General features: G+C 39.4%; 1 protein-coding gene across 1 annotated transcript in view; it reads right to left on the bottom strand.

Moving 5' to 3' along the window:
• LOC116316699 (kalirin-like) overlaps window positions 1–21,639 on the bottom strand; it is a 48,508-nt gene that overhangs the window by 10,506 nt on the left and 16,363 nt on the right. The window contains exons 31-50 of the mRNA XM_039607043.1: window positions 21,455–21,564; window positions 21,186–21,255; window positions 21,009–21,098; window positions 19,138–19,230; window positions 17,737–17,848; window positions 16,529–16,719; window positions 16,311–16,412; window positions 16,068–16,222; window positions 15,223–15,325; window positions 13,027–13,188; window positions 11,795–11,987; window positions 5,461–5,517; window positions 5,259–5,365; window positions 3,758–3,889; window positions 3,557–3,670; window positions 2,128–2,198; window positions 1,976–2,042; window positions 1,763–1,866; window positions 1,602–1,671; window positions 6–92 (exon numbers count right to left, since the gene is read on the bottom strand). Of these exons, the coding sequence (XP_039462977.1) occupies window positions 6–92; window positions 1,602–1,671; window positions 1,763–1,866; window positions 1,976–2,042; window positions 2,128–2,198; window positions 3,557–3,670; window positions 3,758–3,889; window positions 5,259–5,365; window positions 5,461–5,517; window positions 11,795–11,987; window positions 13,027–13,188; window positions 15,223–15,325; window positions 16,068–16,222; window positions 16,311–16,412; window positions 16,529–16,719; window positions 17,737–17,848; window positions 19,138–19,230; window positions 21,009–21,098; window positions 21,186–21,255; window positions 21,455–21,564 (2,190 nt within the window). The remainder of the gene's footprint in view (window positions 1–5; window positions 93–1,601; window positions 1,672–1,762; window positions 1,867–1,975; window positions 2,043–2,127; window positions 2,199–3,556; window positions 3,671–3,757; window positions 3,890–5,258; window positions 5,366–5,460; window positions 5,518–11,794; window positions 11,988–13,026; window positions 13,189–15,222; window positions 15,326–16,067; window positions 16,223–16,310; window positions 16,413–16,528; window positions 16,720–17,736; window positions 17,849–19,137; window positions 19,231–21,008; window positions 21,099–21,185; window positions 21,256–21,454; window positions 21,565–21,639) is intronic.

Here is a 21,639-nt window from a genome sequence, read left to right as displayed (position 1 = left end):
ATTACCTCGAAATAGGTCTCATACTCAATGACGATGAACTCTGACCTCGGCTTATTCTGACAGTAAACCACATACATGTGTAGACGACGCTCCTGTAAAAAACAAGAAAGTAAAAAAGAAATAGTTGTATTAGGTCTTCAACACATCCTGAGTCAAGTCCCAAGCAAATAACAAGAAGTCCTGAGTTGTGTGATAACTCAAATCCTATGTACAGACAACAACTCGAGCCAGGTTCAACCTCAGGAGCAAGTCATGAATTTAGAATTGAGCCCCATGTTGGTGTAGCTTCTGAGTCATCCAGCTCATGCTAGACCTTGACTGTCACCATGTACTGGAACACAAACTTGTTTGGGACCCTAAACCAGAGAGGAGGTTCCCTCTAAGGCAGAAGGGAACAGGAACACACAGATGTAAACAAAGCTCTTAGAAAATGTGGTTATCCTAACTGGACCTTCATCAAATCAGTGAAAATGCAGAGGAAAGAATGCCAGACACCAACTAGGGAGAAACAGAATGACAACAACTTTTTTGTTCCTGTAGCAAGTTTATTGGAAATTTTCTCCAAGCATGACATCCCAGTGCACTTCAGATCTAGCAAATCTAGCAGACAAAAACTGGCTCATTGCAAGGACAAAACTCCTAAAAGCAAGATGAACAACATATGGTATGCAGTGCAGTGCAGCGAGGAGGGCCTGGACCCTTTTATAGAAGAAACCAAACAGCCACTCCATAAATGTATGGTACAACATGGAGGAGTCATCTCAACAGGAAAAGACTCACCTGCATTTAAAAAACATAGGTCACTCTTTCCAGGAAACCACTTTGGACTGGGAAGACATGTTTCCAGGCACGTCAACCCCCCGCTCACACCTGGCATCAGGTGACTTCAGTAGGTCACTGATGGTTTGGGGCAAGGTCTCACAGTGGTTTCACTCTTAACCCCAGATGATGGTAATGATCCACATCTTTGTTCACACGTGAATATTCACATGATCAATTGTGGGTCAGGAGCCTCATGACTACTTCTAAAGGGGACAATCACCACTAGGGGTTAAATACCTAACTTTATACTCGTTTTAGAACTGAAAATGCCTCTTAAATGAGAGGTGAAATGTCTTCACAAACCTAAAGAAGTCCAGTTTGCTTACTTTTTGAAGCTCTCAAGACTGAGAACTGAGAACTGAGTCAAGTTCTGAATCAACCTTATAAATGTTTAAAAAGCCCTGAGACAAGTCCAGGCTTGGGTCCTGTGTGAGGTTCTAAGTCAAGAAAAGAAGTCCCGAGTTCTGTCCTACAGCAAATTCTAAGCCAGGACAAACAAGTCAAGTCCTAATGCAGGGACAAGCTGAGTCTTAAGTTGACAATTGAGTGAAACTTCTAAAAGTAAAGTTCTAAGCCAAGCCATAAAAAGTAATGAGCCAAGTCCTATTTGAATCCTGATTCCTATCTTGAGACAAAAAAAATAAATTGAGCCCTGAATCTAGTTCTAAATGAAGCCCAAAGTCAAGACGAATGAGTTCTGAGTTGAGTCCCTGAGGTCTCAGGGCAGAGCCATGCTATATATTCTGTTTTGAACAAGTCATTTTGTTTGTAGAACTCACATGTCTGATGAAGAGGTCAGCGAGCAGGTCGTGATTCTGAATACAACGCTCTAACTCCACCAGGAAGAAGCTGAAACAGAAAAATACCCAGTGAGCATGATGGTCTATCTTTGTGTATATACTGAAGTGTGTTTGTTCTCGTGTGCATTTGTGGCACGGACTCGCGGTGCCAGTCGTAGATCTGCTGGATATTGCCGAAGACAATCTTGTCTTTTCCTCTCATGTCCTCTGGAATCCCTCTGACCTCCAGCCGGGACATGAAGCCCTGAGAAACGTCAGCAGAGAACATGTCGTATGTTTAGATTGACATTTGTAGAGTCTGGTGGGTGGAGCGTCAGTAGGTCCATTCTTTCAGTGTGATTTTTGTGTCTCACCTCAACTATCACTCCTAGATCCTTTACATAGTCCTTCTCTGATTGGACCATCTCATTAACGACAAACCTGCACACACAGAGCCACAAAATTCAAGTCTCCTTAAATATGCATTCAAAACTTGGACTTTGTAATAAATTTCGGTTTGTCTTACATGCGTCCTCTTAGTGCTTTGTTTCTCTGCTCCGTGTCTGATTCATTTGATCCCTGATCTGAGTCTAGAGCCTGAAGAAAGAGAAAAGGCTGAAATTAAAAGAGTTCTGTGTAACCTCAGAAAACTGTAATCTTTTATTGATGACAAGAAAACAGCGTGAATACAGTACACAGTTTGAAAGCTGAAGGCGCCGGCTTGTACTTTTAAATACACTAGGAATCACAAGTAAGCCAGTAATCTGAGAGGAAAGTGTTCTATTGAGGCGATATGTTACTATGAGATCTTTAAGATAAGATGGGGCCTGATCAGTCAAGACCTTGTATGTGAGGAGAAGGATTTTTAAATATAATTGTGGATACAACAGAGAGCCAGTGAAGAGAAGCCATTACAGGAGAAATATGGTCTCACAGTATTCAGTATGTATGGTCGGAGGGTAAGATGGTGCCACCATTGCGTGCAATAGGTCGGCAGCCTTAAAATGAAATTTCCCCTTGTGGGACTAATAAAGGTATATCTTATCTTATCTTATCTCTTCTTGCTGCAACATTGTGGATAAAATGAAGGCTTTTCAGGGATCTTTTAGGACAGCCTGATAATAATGAATTGCAATAGTCCATCCTAGAGGTAAGAAATATTGAACTAGTTGTTCAGCATCACTCTGAGACAGGATGTTTAGAAATTTAGAAATACCGGAAGAAAAAAAACAGTCTGACATCTCTTACAGTGTGCCTTTACGGACATATCCTGGTCAAGATTCCTAACAGGAAGCCATGGTAATGCCATCCAGAGTCAGTATCTGGTTAGACACCATGCTTCCAAGGTTTTTAAGACCAAGTTCAGTAACCTCCATTTTTCCAAATTTAGATAAAGGAAATTATATACCATGGAGGCTTTCAGGCCTTGAAGACATGCCTGTAGTTTAATTAATTGATTTGTGTCAACAAGTTTCATAGGTACCTACAGCTGGGTATCATCTCCAACAATGAAAATGTCTGCTGTTTCCTAATAATATTACCTGTATGTATACAATGAAAAGTACCGATCCCAACACAAGAACCTACAGAACTCCATGAGTAACTGACTTTAGTAACATGAAGAAACTGAAATGTACCGGATAGATACGACTTAAACCAGTGCAGGGTATTTACGTTACTATGAGGTCCACTGGCAGGAGACATATGAGGATCACTGGTATCTTCCACTAGTGCTCTATCTGTGCTGCATGCAACTCTGAATCAGGACTGAAAACTCTTCAAATAAACCATTCTTCTGTATAAAAACATTTAGTTTATTTTTGTAGATATTCAAAAAGTTTTCCGAAGAAGTTTTTTACCTTGTGACTAAAGCAGCTAATACAATATTAAGAAGTTTATGGCACATTCATATTCAGCCATTAAACATTTCTAGCTTTAAGCAGAGCTACTCTTACCTCAGGATTGTTGGGGTCTTTGATGATCTGCATTGGGGGTGGTAGAGGGGTGTGGCTTTCTTCCTCTGGCTCCTCCTCCCCACCACTATGCCCCGCCTCCTCCTTCCTCGCCTTCTACATAATTTAAGAACCAATTAGTTTATGTTATCATTATTACTATTTTGTGTCTTTAACCCATCATTTGGATGGGTGTCTACACACCGTTTGCGCATTTCCCGTGAGGGGTGTGGTCATCTCTGTCCTGTTGTCCCGCCTCCTCATCCTGATTGGCGGTTTCTTCTGTCCATCTGCTTTTCCCTGACTCAGCCTCCGCACAGGACTAGTCAACCAGCGCTGCAGCAACAGTTAATGTAGTTACCATTATTGATGCCACTGAATATTGTATCACCAAGGCTACGGTTCATACAGCTGGTACAAATATTACTTATTACTGCCAGCTAAAAACTCCAGTGTTACCTGTGATACGAGCTTCATCAATGTCACCCAGCACGTTACAAATGTGTTAATCTGGTTTTAAACTACATTTCAGTTAACAGTGTGCTGATAGGATGTGCTGAGAACTGCATGAATCCCGTCCAAGTTTAACATATGAAGAGCAGTTTGTGGAGATTTTCGTGATCTACATAATGTTTTCCACTATCTGTTTTTTTAAAGAACTTCTCTTAACTATTTAAAACACAACCTTCAAATAAATTTTGGCTCTTAGCCAACAATTTAACTTTTCTTTTATATATTTTTTAACACTCATTTATGCACAAAACAAGATTCAGCTATGATTACACATCAACACTCATACAATTTAGACACAATGATAAAAACTGAGGAAACATTTCCTGTGAGCTAATGCTTCCAACTTTAATAATCCATTACATTTAAGGGGGAGCTATTTAAAGTTACAGTATCAGATGCTCATATTAGCCAAGGCCAAAGTTTCACATTTCATGTAATGATGTGAACATATGCAAAAGTAAAAATTATGAACACAGAGCTCAATTCTTATGACTGCTCTGAATGCTGTGTTTCCAACAGGACACCTTGGCAGCTCTGGATGCTGCCCCCTCAGCAAGTTTTCAGAAAGATGCCCAAGTAGAAGTAAAAAAGTTTGTGGACTGGTGGGAGACGCTAAAGCAGACTGTCTGAGACACAAATGAACTGCTTTCATAAGACAAAGAAGGATTATTTTTAGCTGTGATTAATGCAAAGCTACTGGAGTGGAGTCCTAGAATAAAAACAACTACAATAACTCCCCTTTAGTATATTTGACCATAAACCACAGCATTAACAAATCACAACAAACACACAAAGTGCACATCTGCATTTCTGTTTAAGAATACCAGAGAACCCACAATTAAGATAACTAAAACCCTCTGACTGTAGGTTAATATCCTGACCAGAATCAACCGAAATCTGTATTCAATCGTTTTTATGGTTTCGTTTTTGTTTTCATGTTTTGTTTTCAATCAGTTTCATTTCCGTTTAATTTTTATTAGTTTCAGTGTTACTTTTAGTTTCGTTGTGATGACCTGGGTCATGTTTGTCGAACTGTAAGATTTAAAAAACATTCAGACCAATAATAGAAACATTTGAGTCAAAGCCATGTAGACATCCCACTCTCCACAGATGAACCAAAGCCTCCTCAAGCCGCTTTATGTTAACACATTTGAGCCAAATTCTCCCATTTCAGTTCACAGCGAGCTGTTACCTTTAGAGTGTTCCCAGTTCCAGAGCCGCTCCGCTTCGCCCCCGGTGAGCCCACAGCGCCTCCTGCTGGAGCCCCGCCCACTCCAAACACTGTGGGAGAGGTGGCACCTGAGAGAAGAAAAGGCAGGGAGAGGTCAGAGGTGAGTTTTCGTGCTGTCTTTTCTGAGTGCAATGGGTGCTCAGTGTTATTACTGTGGTCTCACTTTGGCTAGTAGTCTGAGTCTGGAGGCCTGAACTTTCAGAGCTGTACAAACTCGACTCTGCAGACACAAAGAAAAACAGATTATCAGACTGTTAACAAGGAAAAACTGGACTGGAAATACCAGAAGGTGTGAGGTAAAAATGAGAAAAACAGAAACTACTATGAAGCCCGAAAGACACGAATAACACAGTTTCTTCTTCTTCTTTAGCAGAAGACTGAATATTGTTGTATCAAGTTATATGAACACTTCTGGAAATCTAATTTCATGCTTTTTAAGCCCTCAACAAGGAAAATTTAACAACCTTAACTCAGCAAAAAAGCATGCACACCAGTCATGAAAGATAGTTGGTTTCTTTGAAGTAAGGAGGTATGAGGGACTTACTGATAGCTAGTTACCCTAGCTTAATTTAATTTTAATAGAATCTTTCGTTTAAACCTGAAGTTTAAAGTGATTCACAAGTAAAACCCTAAACAACACAGAAAAGTGAGCAAAATAACAAAAAAGACACACAGAGACAGGACTCACAAAGAACCTGACGAATGAATGAATAAACTATTAGCATAAAACTACAAACAAAAACAAAAAAATGGCAAAAACTACAACTACAGTTTGTAAAAAAATCAAGTGCATTACAATATGATTTTGAAAACAGATCAATAAAATGATATTACATGTAAATATATGTGAGCATCTATGACTTAAAAGTTAATGCTTAACTTGTGAAAGTACAAAAACCTGCAAAATAAACAATAAATAAAAATACACACTGAGATTAAAAGAATCCAGTATGTTCAGCACACGTGAAATGATGAATAAAAGTGATTAACGATAACTCCATTAATAACAATTGATAAATGCAGACACACTGATTATGATAGATTAGAACTGATATTTATTTTAATGACTTAAAATGAGCTGTAGAGTAAGTGTGTGGTATATTTAGATATTCACTGCCTTATTTGACCTCAGACAAGTTGTTACAACACTTTGCAGCCAGCAGAGCCCACTGACGGCAGCGTTTTACCTCAGAACTATTGAACTCCCGCTGCCTCCGCTTCGGTGAACCACTAAATAACAGTATTTAGTGCAAGTAGCTCCTGAATAAGTTGTGCTGATTGGATACGACATCTGAGATCTACTGGAATCAATATTTTACCGTAGAAAGAAGAGTTTGGGCACAAAGACTTCTTTGAGGGTGTTGTTTGAAGTTTTTTCTTTAGTTTATGTTTGAAATGAGAATAATTAAATATTCAAAACAACCCTGGTGGAATTTTCCTTTCATAACTAAGAAGCAGCTTCATGTAGTTATCTTGCATTGTGTTTAAGACTGAATTTAATTCTTACGTAATGGGACAATGTGCACTACGTACATTTATTGTACCCCAAACTAAAGTCATTAGTTAATTATTTCTTTTTTATGGCCGTCACTGAGAGCAGACAACCTTCTGATGACATTTTTCAAGACTTCCCGTCAGTGTTTCCATGTTCTGATTCATGCACGTGTATCAGATAATAACAGCAGTCCACGTCAGGAGGTTGGTGGTGTTGGGGCAAATCATTTCAGATTTTGAGAGACCCGAGTTTGAATCATACACACAACAGATTTTTACAAATAATTTGTATTTTTGCAAAGATGTTATTTTGTTACATGTAACAAAATGTAAAATGATACTTTTTTATGGAATCTGGTCAAATGAAATACATTCAGTTTACACTGAGCACATTTTCCTTAAAGAGTGAGCATTTGAATAAATAAATATTTGACTGATTTTGTGTATTTCAGTTGTGTTTTACTCAGAATTATTGCTCCATGTTTATTGAGGATGATTTTTTTTAAAGGTGTTATTACTTAAAAATATGGCTTTTAATCAGGTTTAGGCATTACAAACTCCTGGGTTGGATTTACAAAAAAACCCTTGTTTGGGCTAAAATACAACTTCCACATCTTTAAAGCTTTATTTCTTTGTTGCCGTGGTGATGCTTACCCGCTCTTTCTGGACATAATCCATGCTTTTGACATTAAACTAGGTTTCTTATTGAAAGGGGACAATTCGTCTCCATGCACACAAAAACTTCCAGAAGTCCACCAATCAGAAGAAAGTGTGGAAGGGCGACATCAAAGACTTAGGAACAAAAACATCTTGTTCTGGCACATCCTCATCAACAGTTTTGCAACAAGTGAGTGAGCAACTTTGCTCACTCACTTGTTGTTTCAGACAAAATTATATTAACCTGGCAGGTGTGGATGGAAACAGGCAATCATTTGCTTTTTCTCTCAAATTTGGTTTTATGTTGATGAAACTCTGCTGATTTCCTAACATTCATGTGGATTTAGTCTCAGCGTAAAATCATGCTTTACAAACTGTGACTGTCTGACATTTTTGTTGTTTGCCAGCTGAAAACAACAGCAAGAGATTCTTATTACGGACAGACCTCTGCGGATTATTGTGGATATGAATACGCCTGCTTAAAACTCAAACAAATCCACCAGTTAGTCAGTCTGATTATTGTGAAATAGTCACTGAAGGAGACACACACACACACCTACTGTCTGTACTGTGTTACTTTGTGTGTGTGTGTGGTCTTTCATACAAAAAAGGAAAACCTGCGTGTCCTGTTCACGACACACACACACATGCATATTCACACATCGTTCACATTCTTGCAGTGCTGTTTGCTGTAAAGGCACACACACACACACACACACGCACCTATTACTTATTAACCATTGCACACCCATATATTTTCTCCAACACCCGTCACTCTCTCTCTCTGTCTGTTTGTCTCTCTCTCGCTTTCTCAGTGTGAACCCACCTCGCTCGTCCTCTCGCTCGCGCACAATCCATTCCCAAATGCCCGAACAATCCCAGCATGCACCTCTGCCCCGCCGCATGCTTCCACATCAGTCCATTCAGAGAGATATTAAGAAAGAGGCAGACTGACTGACAGAGGTGTTTCTCTGCTCTCAGCTGAATGACACTAAACAAGAGTTAGAGGTCTGGGGGTGGAGCCACAGCATCTAAACCCACAGAGGGTGGGTTTAGATGCTGTGGGGGAGTGGCTTATAGAGTAATAGTAATAATAAACTAACACAAATCAATTATAATGATAAATGTAATAAAATAAACTTAAAATAATTTAAAATAAAAATAAGCGAAGTAAAAATAAAATGCGAGAGTAATAAAAGTACTAAATAAAATTGAGTGAAGTATAAACAAAGTGAGAAAAAATGCTACATAATATGAATAAAATATAATAATAATAAAACCAAATTAAAAAATTATTAAAAAAAGAAAATTTTTACAATAGGTAAAATGATATGAAAAAATAAAACAAGTTTATTTGGAACAAAATATAAAATAAAACTCCATAAAACACAAAACAAAGTATGAATAAAAATAAACACGAGTGCTAAAAAAGGAGTTTATTTTTAACTAAAGCTTCTATTGTTTGTAACGAGGAAGAACACCCAGCGGGTCGCCACACACACACACACACACACACACACACACACACACACACACACACACACACACACACACACAGTCAGGATGTTAAACTGTAGATTCCTGTCTGTGTGAAACTCCTTCAGGTCAATGTTTAACCATGTGTGTGTGTGTGTGTGTGTGTGTGTGTGTGTGTGTGTGTGTGTGTGTGTGTGTGTGTGTCTGTGTGTGTGTGTGTGCATTTCAAACATCTTGCCAAACCAGATTACAGATTAAAGTTGGGACAAAGTTGCCTCGCAGGTCGAGGCCACGCTCAGTCCTGTGGTCAGTTTTCTGATTCCACTGAAACTACGTACACATTTTTCTTCTGTCATGTTACTCACAGTAAAAACGAATAAAAAGGGAATATGTGTTACTCGACATGACAAGTCTGTTTCTTGTTTTTTTATGTTTTGAAACTTGTGGGAAGTATTTTAGCTGCTTGGATTAATTTATATTCCTTCTGTGGACTACTACTTATGTTGAGAGAGTTGAAGACACACACACATATTTCTGTATTACACCTTCTTCCAGCTGTTTATTAGATTTATAGTGTGCAAATTACGTATAATGCAATTTGCACTGCTCCCTGGCACAATGACAGTTTTACTTTTTACTCCTTTTTAACATAAACTAATTTTATTTTGTTATTTTCTTTGTTTTTTGTTTTTTTTTGTATCTGTAAAACAGTAAAAGGACCCACTATGCATCTGTGGTACTTTTATTTTGGCTTTTTTATTTATTCATTGTAGACTCCATCAATAAAGTTACAATAGATGACTAATCACTCCCGTTACAATGAAGTCTGTGTGTTGGCTAATTGTAAAGAATCTGCACAGCCTGTGTTTGTTGTCTGATGACAAAATTCACGAAATTATAACACACCTCTTAGAGAACACAGTTAATTTTCAAAATAAAATGTTCAGTACGGTGGCCCCTAGAGACAAAGCACGTACAAACTCCAAAACACAATGGAAGTGCTCCAGGACGCTAGGGGCAGTGTTGAGTTCAATTTGCAAAATAAATGGCAAGTTTGTTGCAAACACATGGAGTTGGATACCGGCGGAAAACACCTGCAAGGATAGAACAACCACGCTTTATAAGAAAGGTAATGTGAAAACTGTTGCTTGTTTGATTTGTTTTTAATTACTATGAACACTTGGTTTATGGTGGAGTCAAATCTGACGTTGGCTAACAGTCAGTGTGCTTTGCTCAGAGAGAACCTCAACACTGCCCCTAGGGTCCTGGAGCACTTCCATTGTGTTTTGGAGTTTGCATGTGTTTTGTCTTTAGGGGCCACCTTAGGTTCAGTGCAGGCTAAACGCTCTTCTTAAATACTCCCAGTGGGATTTGTAGCCGTAATAAGGATGGAACAATTCATCATTACAGACACACCTGTGATTATACTGTCTTTGTATTTAGTAGGGTTTAGAAAGGTTATGTTGGCGTGAAGTTTGTGAATGGCCGGTCTATAGTACACCTCACAGTGATGGACATCACACTAGTGCAGGGCAGACTGTGGTATCCACGGTCTCTGCTAGGTTCAGTTTTAGGGCTCCAGGGATAATTTTGAATGTAAGCTGATGATGCTCTTCAGTGTCAGCTGCAGGTCTGCTTCTTATAGAAGCAATTTGCAGAAAGTTGGACACAGGAAAAACATAGAAAATCAAGTTGATTTTCAAAATAAAAGACCCTCTGCAGTTTTAGATGCTTCAGAAATGCATCTGTTGTAAAGAAGAAACAAAACAGTGTCAGGCAAGCAAAACACACCCTGTGTATCCCTGGGGTTATGCATTTCCCTGTTTCCTATGCATTACACTGTTTTTACACTGGCTCAGGGTTTAGAGCAGTAAACCTCTGAGCAGAAGCAGCCTGTCTGGAAACAAGAATCTACTGTTCCTAAATGAGTCAGTTCCCCTGAATAGACTGCTACACTAGATGTTGGCAGAAGTCTTCCCTCCTGCGAAACCCCACGTTAACACCTTCTTGTGCTGACATTTGGTTTGTTCCACAGGTTGCACAGCTGGAGGTGTTGGCATCACTGGAAACTATCATTATGGTCAGGAGGTTGGTAATTTAAAATATATAATAAACTTTTTTGAAGATTCTGTGGTCTAGTGGCTCTAAAAGTGTGGGCCTCAGCCCCCTGTTGGGCTGTAAAGGTACTGCAGATGGGTGAGAAGTCAGGTTAATGTTCATATTTGCAATTTAGGTAAAAATTTTCTTTAAATATTTACATTTAAAAGGAAAAGGAGCTAATCAAACATCCTAAATTTGTCTTATATTTAGATCAAAAAGATGGAAATATTTAATCTCAAGCTTGTGTGATGATCAGAGTTGTGATTAACGATTTAGTTTTCCAGAAGCTTATAGCCAAAGCTGCATTTTGAGATGTTTCCTCATTACTGTGGACGGTCTCCTTGAAGCTCATAAAGCTGTGATGTTAATGTGAAGCGGCAGAGTCTGACAGACACAAAGCGCATTTAATTTTTCATGCTCAGCTATGGGACGAGCACTCAAGGACTCAAGCGTGTTTACAACTTTACAAACATGGATTTAAATATTTAGGTGGCACAGAGAGAGAGCGAGGATGTGGGACACATACAGCGTGAGGATGTTTAAAGTTGCCTCTGGCTAAACAGGAAGTGACATCGAGCAAACAAGGGATGTGCTGTTTACGGGGATTAAAAATGACCACGGTGTTGTTTTAGAAGGTATGTTTTCTGAGGAATCACTTTTTTAGATGTTTTCCTGCACATGGCAGTTAGAGCATCAATAATATCTGTGATTACAGTCAGGTCCCTTTGGGGCTGATGGGAACACAGGCAATAAGTTCTCTGGGTACTCACCCCTCCCGGCGCTCACAGTGGAGGAGTTAGAGGCGGAGGTGATGGTGGTAGAGGATGAGTTGCAGGAGGAGGAGGTGGTGGTGCTTGTAGAAGAGGTGCTGGAGGATGTGGTGGAGGCTGGGAGCAGTCCCTCCATATCGGCTGCACTGTGGGAGTGCGACAGGCAGAGGGTGCTCATGGGCAATAGACCCTCCTGTGAAGAAACACAGCAGCGATGTTAGACGGATGGTTGAGTGTCAGAAAAACAAGGAAACCCTCTCACACACTTTAACGGTACTTATGGCTATAAGTTCTTGCCTTTGTTACACGTGGGGACCTTCATTATATTTGTCACTTATGGGGACATTTGTTGCTAATCTGCTTAACAGCCCCTTTTTCCTCAGTGAGTGTGTCACTGGTTTTAATGGTTAGATAGAAATCTGAGGTTCTTGTGTCTGAGGTCATTCATTACATCAGTTGTCCAACCTATCATATAAAATCATCTGCAAATTTTCTAAGCTCAACCGGTTTGTTTCTTTCATCTAAAGTCCCTCAGTAAAAATCAGACTTTTACTGGCATACAATACTTTGGATCTATTAGCAGACCCTTTAGTGCTTTTCTCATTCCCTCAGCTGCTCTGGACCACAGCAGGGAACTTAATCCGGAAACTTTTAAGCTTTCTTACCAACTTCCTTTAATCCAAAAGGGACATTAAAAAGATCAGAACTTCTTAATGCATAACTTGAAGTAGAAAGAATTAAAAAAAGAAAAAAGAAAAATGTTTCAGACCATGAGGATAGTTAAAGTTAATATGTTTAAAGATAAATTGGTACCATAGAAACAGATATCTTCTATCAGGAAGTCAAGTTTGTCAAACGCTGTGCAACAATGTGTAAGAAAAAAGTATGAATATAATTCTGCAGAGATAAATATTTTAATTCTGTTTTATTTATATAGCACCAAATCACAACAGCCTCAAGGTGCTTAATATTGCAAGGCAAAGACAATAATACAGGGAAAACCCCAATAATCAGACAACTCCCTATGAGTAAGCACTTGGCAACAGTGGGAAGGAAAAACTCTGTTTTAACAGGAAGAAACCTCCAGCAGAACGAGGCTCAGGGAGGGGCGGCCATCTGTCACAACTGGTTGGGGTTGATGGGGCAAGACAGGAAGTTTTGCTACATGTGGGGACATTTAGTTTGTTTATTACTTGCTGGGATGTTTGTTTTGTCTTCTGGATGCTAATTACCTGTTGAGGTGTTTGATCTGTGGTTCTGACTAGACACCACCCGGGCCGATCTGCTGAGCGCTCCACCAGCTCCACCGTCTGACCGCAGCGAACGCTGATCTCTCCCGGTCCTCCGGCAGAGAAATCCAACAACACCACGACTAACTCGCAGCCTCCTGACAGCTGCACGCAGACAGGTAGGACAGATTATTTACAGGCGGAAGGTGTCACCGCCGTGTTGTTAAACGATAATAACAGCATCATTAGCATCAGTGCTCCAAGCTCTGAGAGGAGCAGACATTCATTCGCACTCAGTATGCAGAGAGGTGTCTCCTGCAGTCCATGACCTCACTCCCATGCAGCTCACTGGGAGCGTACAACCTCTATTTCTCCAAATGATAAAACCAGGAAAATTCAGAATAAAGTGAGGAAGCAGTCTCAGATAACTTCAAGACTATGAGCTCTGCCTATAAAGTTCAACAGTGTGGAGATGTTTGTCTTGATGCATGCTCAAACATCCAGGTGAGGAAATGCCAGAATGCTGATTCTGTTCATCTGAAAAAGGGTCAACTCTCTTTTCTCCTAAGAGCTAATCAGCTGCTTCTATGTCCACTTAATCTATGGTCAATATGCAAACATATAGAAACATGGATCAAGCTTTTCTGGCTTCTCAGCCAACCAAAGCATTAAAAAGCCGTCTGCTGGGTTTAAATGACTCTGAGAATTGATGAGTGAAAGTCACTTCAATTCAGCAGAAACATGACCAAACCACAAACCATGAAAGCCTCTCATATCATCCAAAAACAACCTTTCTCTGATTGGCCCAGAGAGCAGCATAAAACATCATGTGATCTGGTCACCGTGGTTACCGCTGACTGTGAGCTCCAGCACGTGGGCTGCAGCTGGAAGAGAAAACACTTGTAGCGTCCGCAGGGAATGAGACGGGTGTTCCCCGAAAAATCCAACACAGATGTGAACAGATGTGTGCGTTCAGCGAGGAAGCAAAGGTCTGTCAGAAAGGTCAGAGGTCGCCGTGTCAACTGTCACAGTGATCTCAAAGACTGACAGAGAGCCCAAAAGGTTGGACAGGACGGACGGATATATTTCCAATAAGGAACCAGGTTGCAGTACTTATATTATTTTATTCACACGTATACTAATATTTATTAATTAATTAATTTACATTCATTTAGTTAGCTATAAAAATTGGATTTTTCATAAATAATTTCTAAATAATTTTATGTTTTTTATCTTTAAACATGAAAAAAAGCTTTTTAGATAATTAATTTTTATATTTAATTTTTATTTTGTAAAAATTAAAATTTTAATTTTATCTTTTCTAAAACTGTAAAATTGTATTTTTTCTCCAAAGATTTATTCAAAAATAAAAGGTTTATTTAAAATACTTTAAAAATACTGTAAAAATAGTGTTTTCAATGTTAACTTTGTGTATAACATAATATTTTGATTATAATTGACATTTTTTTAAATTTTTTATCTATATTGAAATAGTTATATATAATTTTTTTTACATATTTTATTATATTATATCTAAAATGTTTATTTTGCATTTTTTCTGACATCTTATTAAGATTTACCTTTTTGGTGGATTTTATTTTTCATAAACATTTAATTTTTTTCTAGTAATCTTCTGAATACTGACTACTCATATTCAGCACGATATATCATATCGTGCTGAATATTATAAGGATAAATTCATGAAAATGCAGAAATGCTCCTTATTTAAATGTTTTCTTGCTCTGATGGATTAATTTAGACTCATTATTATTGTCTCCACTTACATGCTGTCCCTTTAACTCCTCACAGTGACAAAAAAAGTGTCTTTTTTCTTTTTCACCGTGTTTCCTCCTTCAAGTCACCAACGCAGTAAAAAATAAAGTCGTCCACCTTCTTCTCTTAACTGTCTCACAAGTCAGAGCACAAGCCAGCAGGGTCAGAGTTTCCAAGGTCAGAGGTCACTGCCACTGACCCCACTAATGAGAAGCAGGTAAAATAAATCAAACGTACCTCATCAGGAGAGCAGAGCAGTGAAAGTTTCTTGAAGGAGTCCGACCATGAATAGTGGAAACTCCCTCAAGAACACCAAAAACACACACCCAGCCAGCTGCAGCAGCAGTGAGGTCATACGACTGCTCGACACACCCTCTCACAGTGTGTCTGTGAGTGTGCGCGCGACTGTGTGTGTGTGTGTGTTACCTTGTCGCTGTCTGCGGTGTTTTGTGACGTTCGGGAGGCGATGGAGACGGTGTCGGGTTGACTGCTGGCATCACCCAGACTGTCTGCGTCCTCGCTCGTCTCCCTGAAACAAACAAAAACATTCGGGTTGTTTTCTAGGGTTCAAAATACTCTCACAGGTCAAAAGTATGTGGATGCTACGTGCGATCTTTTAATGTAGTTTGTTTTCCTCGTCAGTCTGGGCGTCTTATTTCTTCTACTATAAGTCTAAAGCACATTTTCCTTTATTGACTAAGACATCAAATATTTTCTTCCACTTGGGTAGGAGGAGTCAGGAAATGGTATAAAAGGTCTGTTAACATTTCTAAAAGCTGAAGAGGTTGTCCAAAACTTTCCCGATTTATCTAAGCAACAGCTCAAACCCAGGAACAATAAAGGTTTCAGATTTAACTGGCTATGTCTAAAACGTTCGGTCACGTTTATGTAAGGGCTCCTGTAATATTACAGTAATAAGGACATTTCCATGTCCTGCTTGCTTCATAAGCACAAATGGAAAAAACCTTTGACTCGATCCAACATGAGAAACTTATGAATATCCTTCATGAGCTGGGACTTCATGGATACCACATTCGATTGACTGGAAACCTGTATTGGTTTCAGAGACCAGGTGTACTCCAAGTGGAAGTAAACTTAAGTCCGACACAAACAGTATTTATATATTATATAAATCTTAACAGCAGAAATAAAATAAGTGCTTTCTCACTGGAGTTTGGAGTTCAAATATTAGCAGCACTGAGAATTAGGGCTGTCGATATAACAGGTCAGGAGTCAGTATTACTGTTTAAAGGCCATCTGTGTGAGCTGACCTGCGGTTGATGCTGCGCTGTCGCCCCAGCGTCGGGTTGGGGGTCTTGGGGAGGGGGATGGGCTCCCTAAGTGCCCCCCGCAGGTGACCCCGCCTCTCCTGGATCACCTGCCGAATGCTACGAACCCACTCCTGCTTCAGCTCCAAAGATGATGCCTAAAAGTAAACAAAAAGAAGGATTATTCCTTAGATCGAACCATCACTGTATGAATATTTACTTACATTCATTAACAGGAGCACACACCTTTAGGACTGTCTTGTTGTCTGAGGTTGGCGTTCGTCCAACCCACAGTGCAAACTTACAGGGGTCACCCTCTATGTGCTCTGTTACACCGAGCTCGGAGGTCTGAGACAGAGACAAGAAATAAGAGAAACTTGATTATTTGTCGAACATCTTCAGCCAAATTAGTTCCATTTGTACTTTTTATATTTGAACGGAGCGAAGCTGGACGTTGTCCTTACCCTCAGCCTGCTTTTGTAGATGTATTTGGTCCGTCCAGACGAGTCTTTGATCTCCTTGCTGAAGATGAGTGACAACTCGAACAGGAAGAGGTGTCGGTCCCGCCCCTTTCTGATCAAAGACTTTGGCTCCCAAACCAGGAAGGAGTCCTGCAGCAGGAGCTCGCCCTGAACATCCAGACCATCCTCCACACCTGCAAGATACAAGACAGTGAGGAGCCTCCAAGACATTTCTGTCAAGTTTTGCTTTTAGTTTTTAACCTTTTAAAGTTTATACATTACTTTACAAAAGTCTTGAGCGACTCCCCGTTGCTTTTTACTTACTAAAATGTGAAATAGGTGCAGTGATTTATTTAAACATGTCCAAACACACATGCAAATACAGTTTTTACAATTCTAACAAGCTTGAAAGTCAATATTTGGTGTGACCACCTTTATTCTTCAGCACAGTCTGAACTCTCTTAGGCAGCTTTCTTGTCATGTCTTCAGGAATAGTTCTCCAGGCTTCTTGAAGGACATTCAAAGCTCTTCTCTGGATGTTTCTGCCTTTCGTTCTGTTCTCTGTCAACATGATCCCACACTGCTTCAATAATGTTGCAGTCCGGGCTCTGGGGAGGCCAATCTATTAATTAATTATTAATTAATTTCCTATCCAGGTCAGAATCTGATGGTATTTTCTGTGTTGATAATTCAACAATTTTAGCATTATCTCCAACACCACTGGCTGAATTGCAGCTCCAAACCATGACATCTACCGTGTTTTACAGATGACTGTAAACACTCACTGTTTTACCTCTCTGCTGCCAAACTGTGTTATCTTTGGTGGTTTTCACAGATTCAACTAAAGAAATGAGAACAAAGTGTTTAAAGATAAAATTTAAAATTGGCTCTCTGCTAAGTTGTCACATGTAGACACAGCACTGGTTCCTTGAGTTTGGTGCATTTTATGCTTGAATGATTCAAAGGTCACTGTTAAGTGTCTTAACAAAGAAGAAATTCTTCTGAAAAGCCTGGTGAGACCTTCAGAAAGCCTGGAAAACTATTGCTTAGGACCACTTAAAAAAAACACAAGAAAGCTTCACTTCCTGGAAGCAGAATACAAAGAAATGAGGGGTGGCTCCGTGACAGTACTGTATGAAGTTCTTCATTAGATAACGACCAGAACAATTCATAATATGTCCTGACTTCATGTGAAAAATATTCTGTGTTACCTTCCAGCATGCTAACGTGCATAGCATCGTTTGCTCTCTTTGGGACGCTCAGCATCACATCCAGGCCTTCCTTTATCTCGCCTTTTCCCTCCTCACAGCACGCTAGCAGCTCCTGCATCACGTTAACACATATACAGGTTCATCAGTTTATTCCCTGGAAAATGAAGTGCCGAACTCTGTGAGAAATCTTCACAGTGAAACAAAGATGTTTGAGTTTTATATTATAATAGTATGTAGGTGATTTTAATATTTTTAAAAACTGCAAAGGAAGTTGTATAAAAGAGTAGCGCATTTCTCCATGTTTAAAATATATGATTGCAGATATTTTAGAGAATTAAGCCCAAACCTGTCCCCAAAACAAGCCAGATATCCCCACAAACCTGCCACAAAACAAAGAGCATGTCGCCATAAATACACTAAGAAATAAACAAAATATCTCCTTATAACTGCCAAAAAACAAACAAACAACCAAGATGTCCTCATATGACTGCCAGAAACAGTAATTTGTCCCAATAAAGGCACCAAAATCAAGCCAAATATCCCCAGAAACCCGCCAGCAAGATGTTCTCCAAAGCTCACCAAAAAACAAGCAAGATGTTGCCATAAACCCACCAAACAAACAAGCCAAATATCTCAATAAACCTGTTCAAAAAGAAAAGCATAATGTCCCCATAATCCCCCCCACACCACACACACACACACACACACACACACACACACACACACACACACACACACACACACACACACACAGAAAACAAGCAAAATGTCCTCACCAAAAATCTCCCTATAAACCTGCCTAGAAACTAGTAACTGAGACAATTAACTGATGAGAAAAGTGTTTACAGAGGTCAAGTGAGGAGTCATTTCCTCATAGACTTCCATAGAATCAGCCTTAGTTTTACAACAGAAGTCACCTCCCTCATGGCCATCAGCAAAAACAGGGCAGCCCTGCAGAAGCTTCACTTTGTATATTTCTTCACTGCTCTGGTTTGAAGTATTAAAAAACAGTTAAAACATCACCCTGAACAGACAAAGTGGCAACATAAAGAAATGAAGCTCAGTCTAAAGGGGGTTACGTGTTCGGCACCTTCAGCCTCCTGCTGCTGCTGAGTTACAACAAAGTTTTCAAACTGACACCAAGCGCTTTTCATTCATTATTCCAGGCACACACGCTGTGTCCTCTGGGCTCCATATAAAGTATTCGGGATTGAAAGCTGTGCTCAGAAAAAATCCTCTGAGGCGCCGTGTTTTCCAAACAGCCAGAGGGATGAAACATTTCCGAGCCTTCCTCTAAATTTAACAGCCTTCTAAACAAAAACAGTTTGGAGCTCTGTGGGAAACACTTCGTTCTCGTGTGTTTTGAATGTGGGGGAAACGTAAAAGAAATTCAGGGCGTACCTTGAGCAGCAGCTGGTATTTGGTGATCCTCTGAACAGGCTTGATGAGAGCCGAGGAGATGGAGTTTGCTAGACCGTGTCTTCTCTGGACCTCCTGTACACACAAAATAAACTGTTAGAGATCATATAAAAGATCATTAATCAAGCTTTAAACCAGTCCAATAAAATTCAAACCACGTTGGTTGGTGACTCACAGGGAGAGCTGAAGAAAACACACTTTGTTTTATGGTCCCATAAGCTCTTTTTTATCTTCTTGGTTATGTTTTCTATGGTTGCACTCATTTTCATATATTTCTCTAGTTGCACTTATTTTTATTTATTTCTCTTATATTAGTATTACAGGGGAAACTGAACCAAGTAAATAGTACTGTAAACTCAAGAACTGATGTTTTGGGAGCTTGAAAAATGAATGTGTTAAATTCCAAACACATCATGAAATAGCACAAACTTGGCCTATATTTGCAGTTTTCTTTGGCCACATTTAGCCTTGACTGGTGACCAGTTCAGGGTGAGTCTGGTTGTCTCAGTTCAACCACAGGTCCATGTTATTTGGGCCAGAAGTCAGGTGTGTTGTGGCATTCGGACGATAGGTGGCTAACAAACATTTAGCAGTGCTGTAATTTAGCCACAAATAGCCCAACGTGTATGCTATCTGTGATTTAAACATGGTTTCTAACACTGTGTTACAAATGTGGCCTATGTTCATCCATCAATATCAGAATAAAGAATCAGACAAAAGTTGTAATCCTTTTTTTTTGTTATACTCTTACAGTTTACAGTAGGCTAGATCAGTCAAAGATGCTGAGGTTGATGACTTTTGTGGTGGAAACCCAAATATGCTAAACCAAATTTCCAGTTCCTTGTTAGAGACTTACTTAATTTAAGTCTCTAATTAGTCACTGGAGACTGGATGTCCATAAACTGGATTCATGTCAGGCTGTCGAGACAGGTTGGTTCTCTGGATGGTGAAAATCTTGGATAATTTGCGTGTCCTTCCATCTGTGTTAATCTATTAACTTCCACCAGCTTGCTGGTGAACATTTTAGCAGTAGGGCTGGGTTGTGTTTTAGAAACATGCTAGAAGGTGTTACATGTCAAATCAAGTGTCTTACAGGCATTTGGGCCTTGGAGTTCTTCTATTGTAAGATTTCCATTCAGCAAGAAGGAATCCTTCATAAAGAAGGGTAGATGTGCAACTAACTCTAAAGACGCCGTCTGAATAATATTAGGAGGTTAACAAATGCTTTTACCAACATTTTTCCAAGATCTTTTTCTGTGATCCAACTTTCCATGAGAAACTGTATCTAGGGAAATCTAGACCATTTAGCTTTTCTTCTTTCTGTTGGCTCAGTGTCTAAACCTCATAGTCAAACATAGTGACTGACTGATGGAGTGCACTTCTGGTGTGGTGGAACTAATCTCTGGGTTGGTTGATACTTTGTTTTGTCTCTTGGGGAACGGTAATGACAAAACTGCTAGAATCACAGATATCTGAATGTTGGGCTCTAAATGAGACGACTGATCCCAGGTAGATCTTATTTTTTTCCACAGCGAATTGAGGGAGCTTGGTTTCGCCAGCTTAGTTTACATTTCTGTGGCATTAAGTGTCACATTCACAAATTTCCAACCCAAAAGTTTCAAAGTCTGCTGAAGAAGATGAAGCTGCCAGGTTTTGCTTGACATGGGTCCAGAAAACACAGGAAAGCCGTAAACATAGCTGTGTTTTAGTGAAATCCAAACTTGTTTTCATTGATGAAACTCTTATATATTTAAAAAATAATATTTGGAATGAAGATAAATAAAGTGCTACCCAACTAAACTATTGGCTAATATTAGGTTGTTAAGTTGATGTTTGTGGTGTTTGAAAAAGACCTCAAAGAACGCCACGCCATGTTGCTGGATGAGTAAACTGGAGTCTGGTTTGTTCCTGCAGTACGTCACATACATGTGGAACTTATCAGCCTGATAGGGAAATAAACACAGATTAATCATTAGCTCTGTAGGTTTAAAATAAATAAACAACCTGAAATTTAAAAAAAGGAATCATACCCAGGTGACAAAGCAGTGTCCAACATCCTCAGGAAGCTGTTCATAGTTTTCCAGCTCCTTCAGGAAAATACTGCAAAAACACAGAGAAAATATTAATTTCTCTAAATCTATTTTAATATTCTTTTAATAACAGTTATGGACCTATGATATCTAAACATGTAGTTTGGAGATGTTTACAACTCATAGATGTCCTGGATGTTTCCTAATGTAATACATCCATTAGAATATTGCAGTGTTTGCAGCACATTTAGCAGGATATTTAATAGTACCTGTTGTGGAACTCGTAGATATCCTGGATGTTTCCAAACACAATATCGTCCTTGTTTACAAGGCCAGGTGGGACGTCCTCTGAGCCGCTCGTCATCTCCCACAGGTATGTCTGCAGCAGGTAATCGTATTAACAGCAGGAAGTACAATTTAGTATTATGTAGTACTGTGTTGCGTCACAGCCTGT

This window comes from Oreochromis aureus, linkage group 23 (genome assembly GCF_013358895.1).
Source record: "Oreochromis aureus strain Israel breed Guangdong linkage group 23, ZZ_aureus, whole genome shotgun sequence".
Lineage (NCBI taxonomy): Eukaryota > Metazoa > Chordata > Actinopteri > Cichliformes > Cichlidae > Oreochromis > Oreochromis aureus.
The sequence above is the reverse complement of the archived record's forward strand: the minus strand, read 5'-3'. Positions and strand labels throughout refer to the sequence as shown.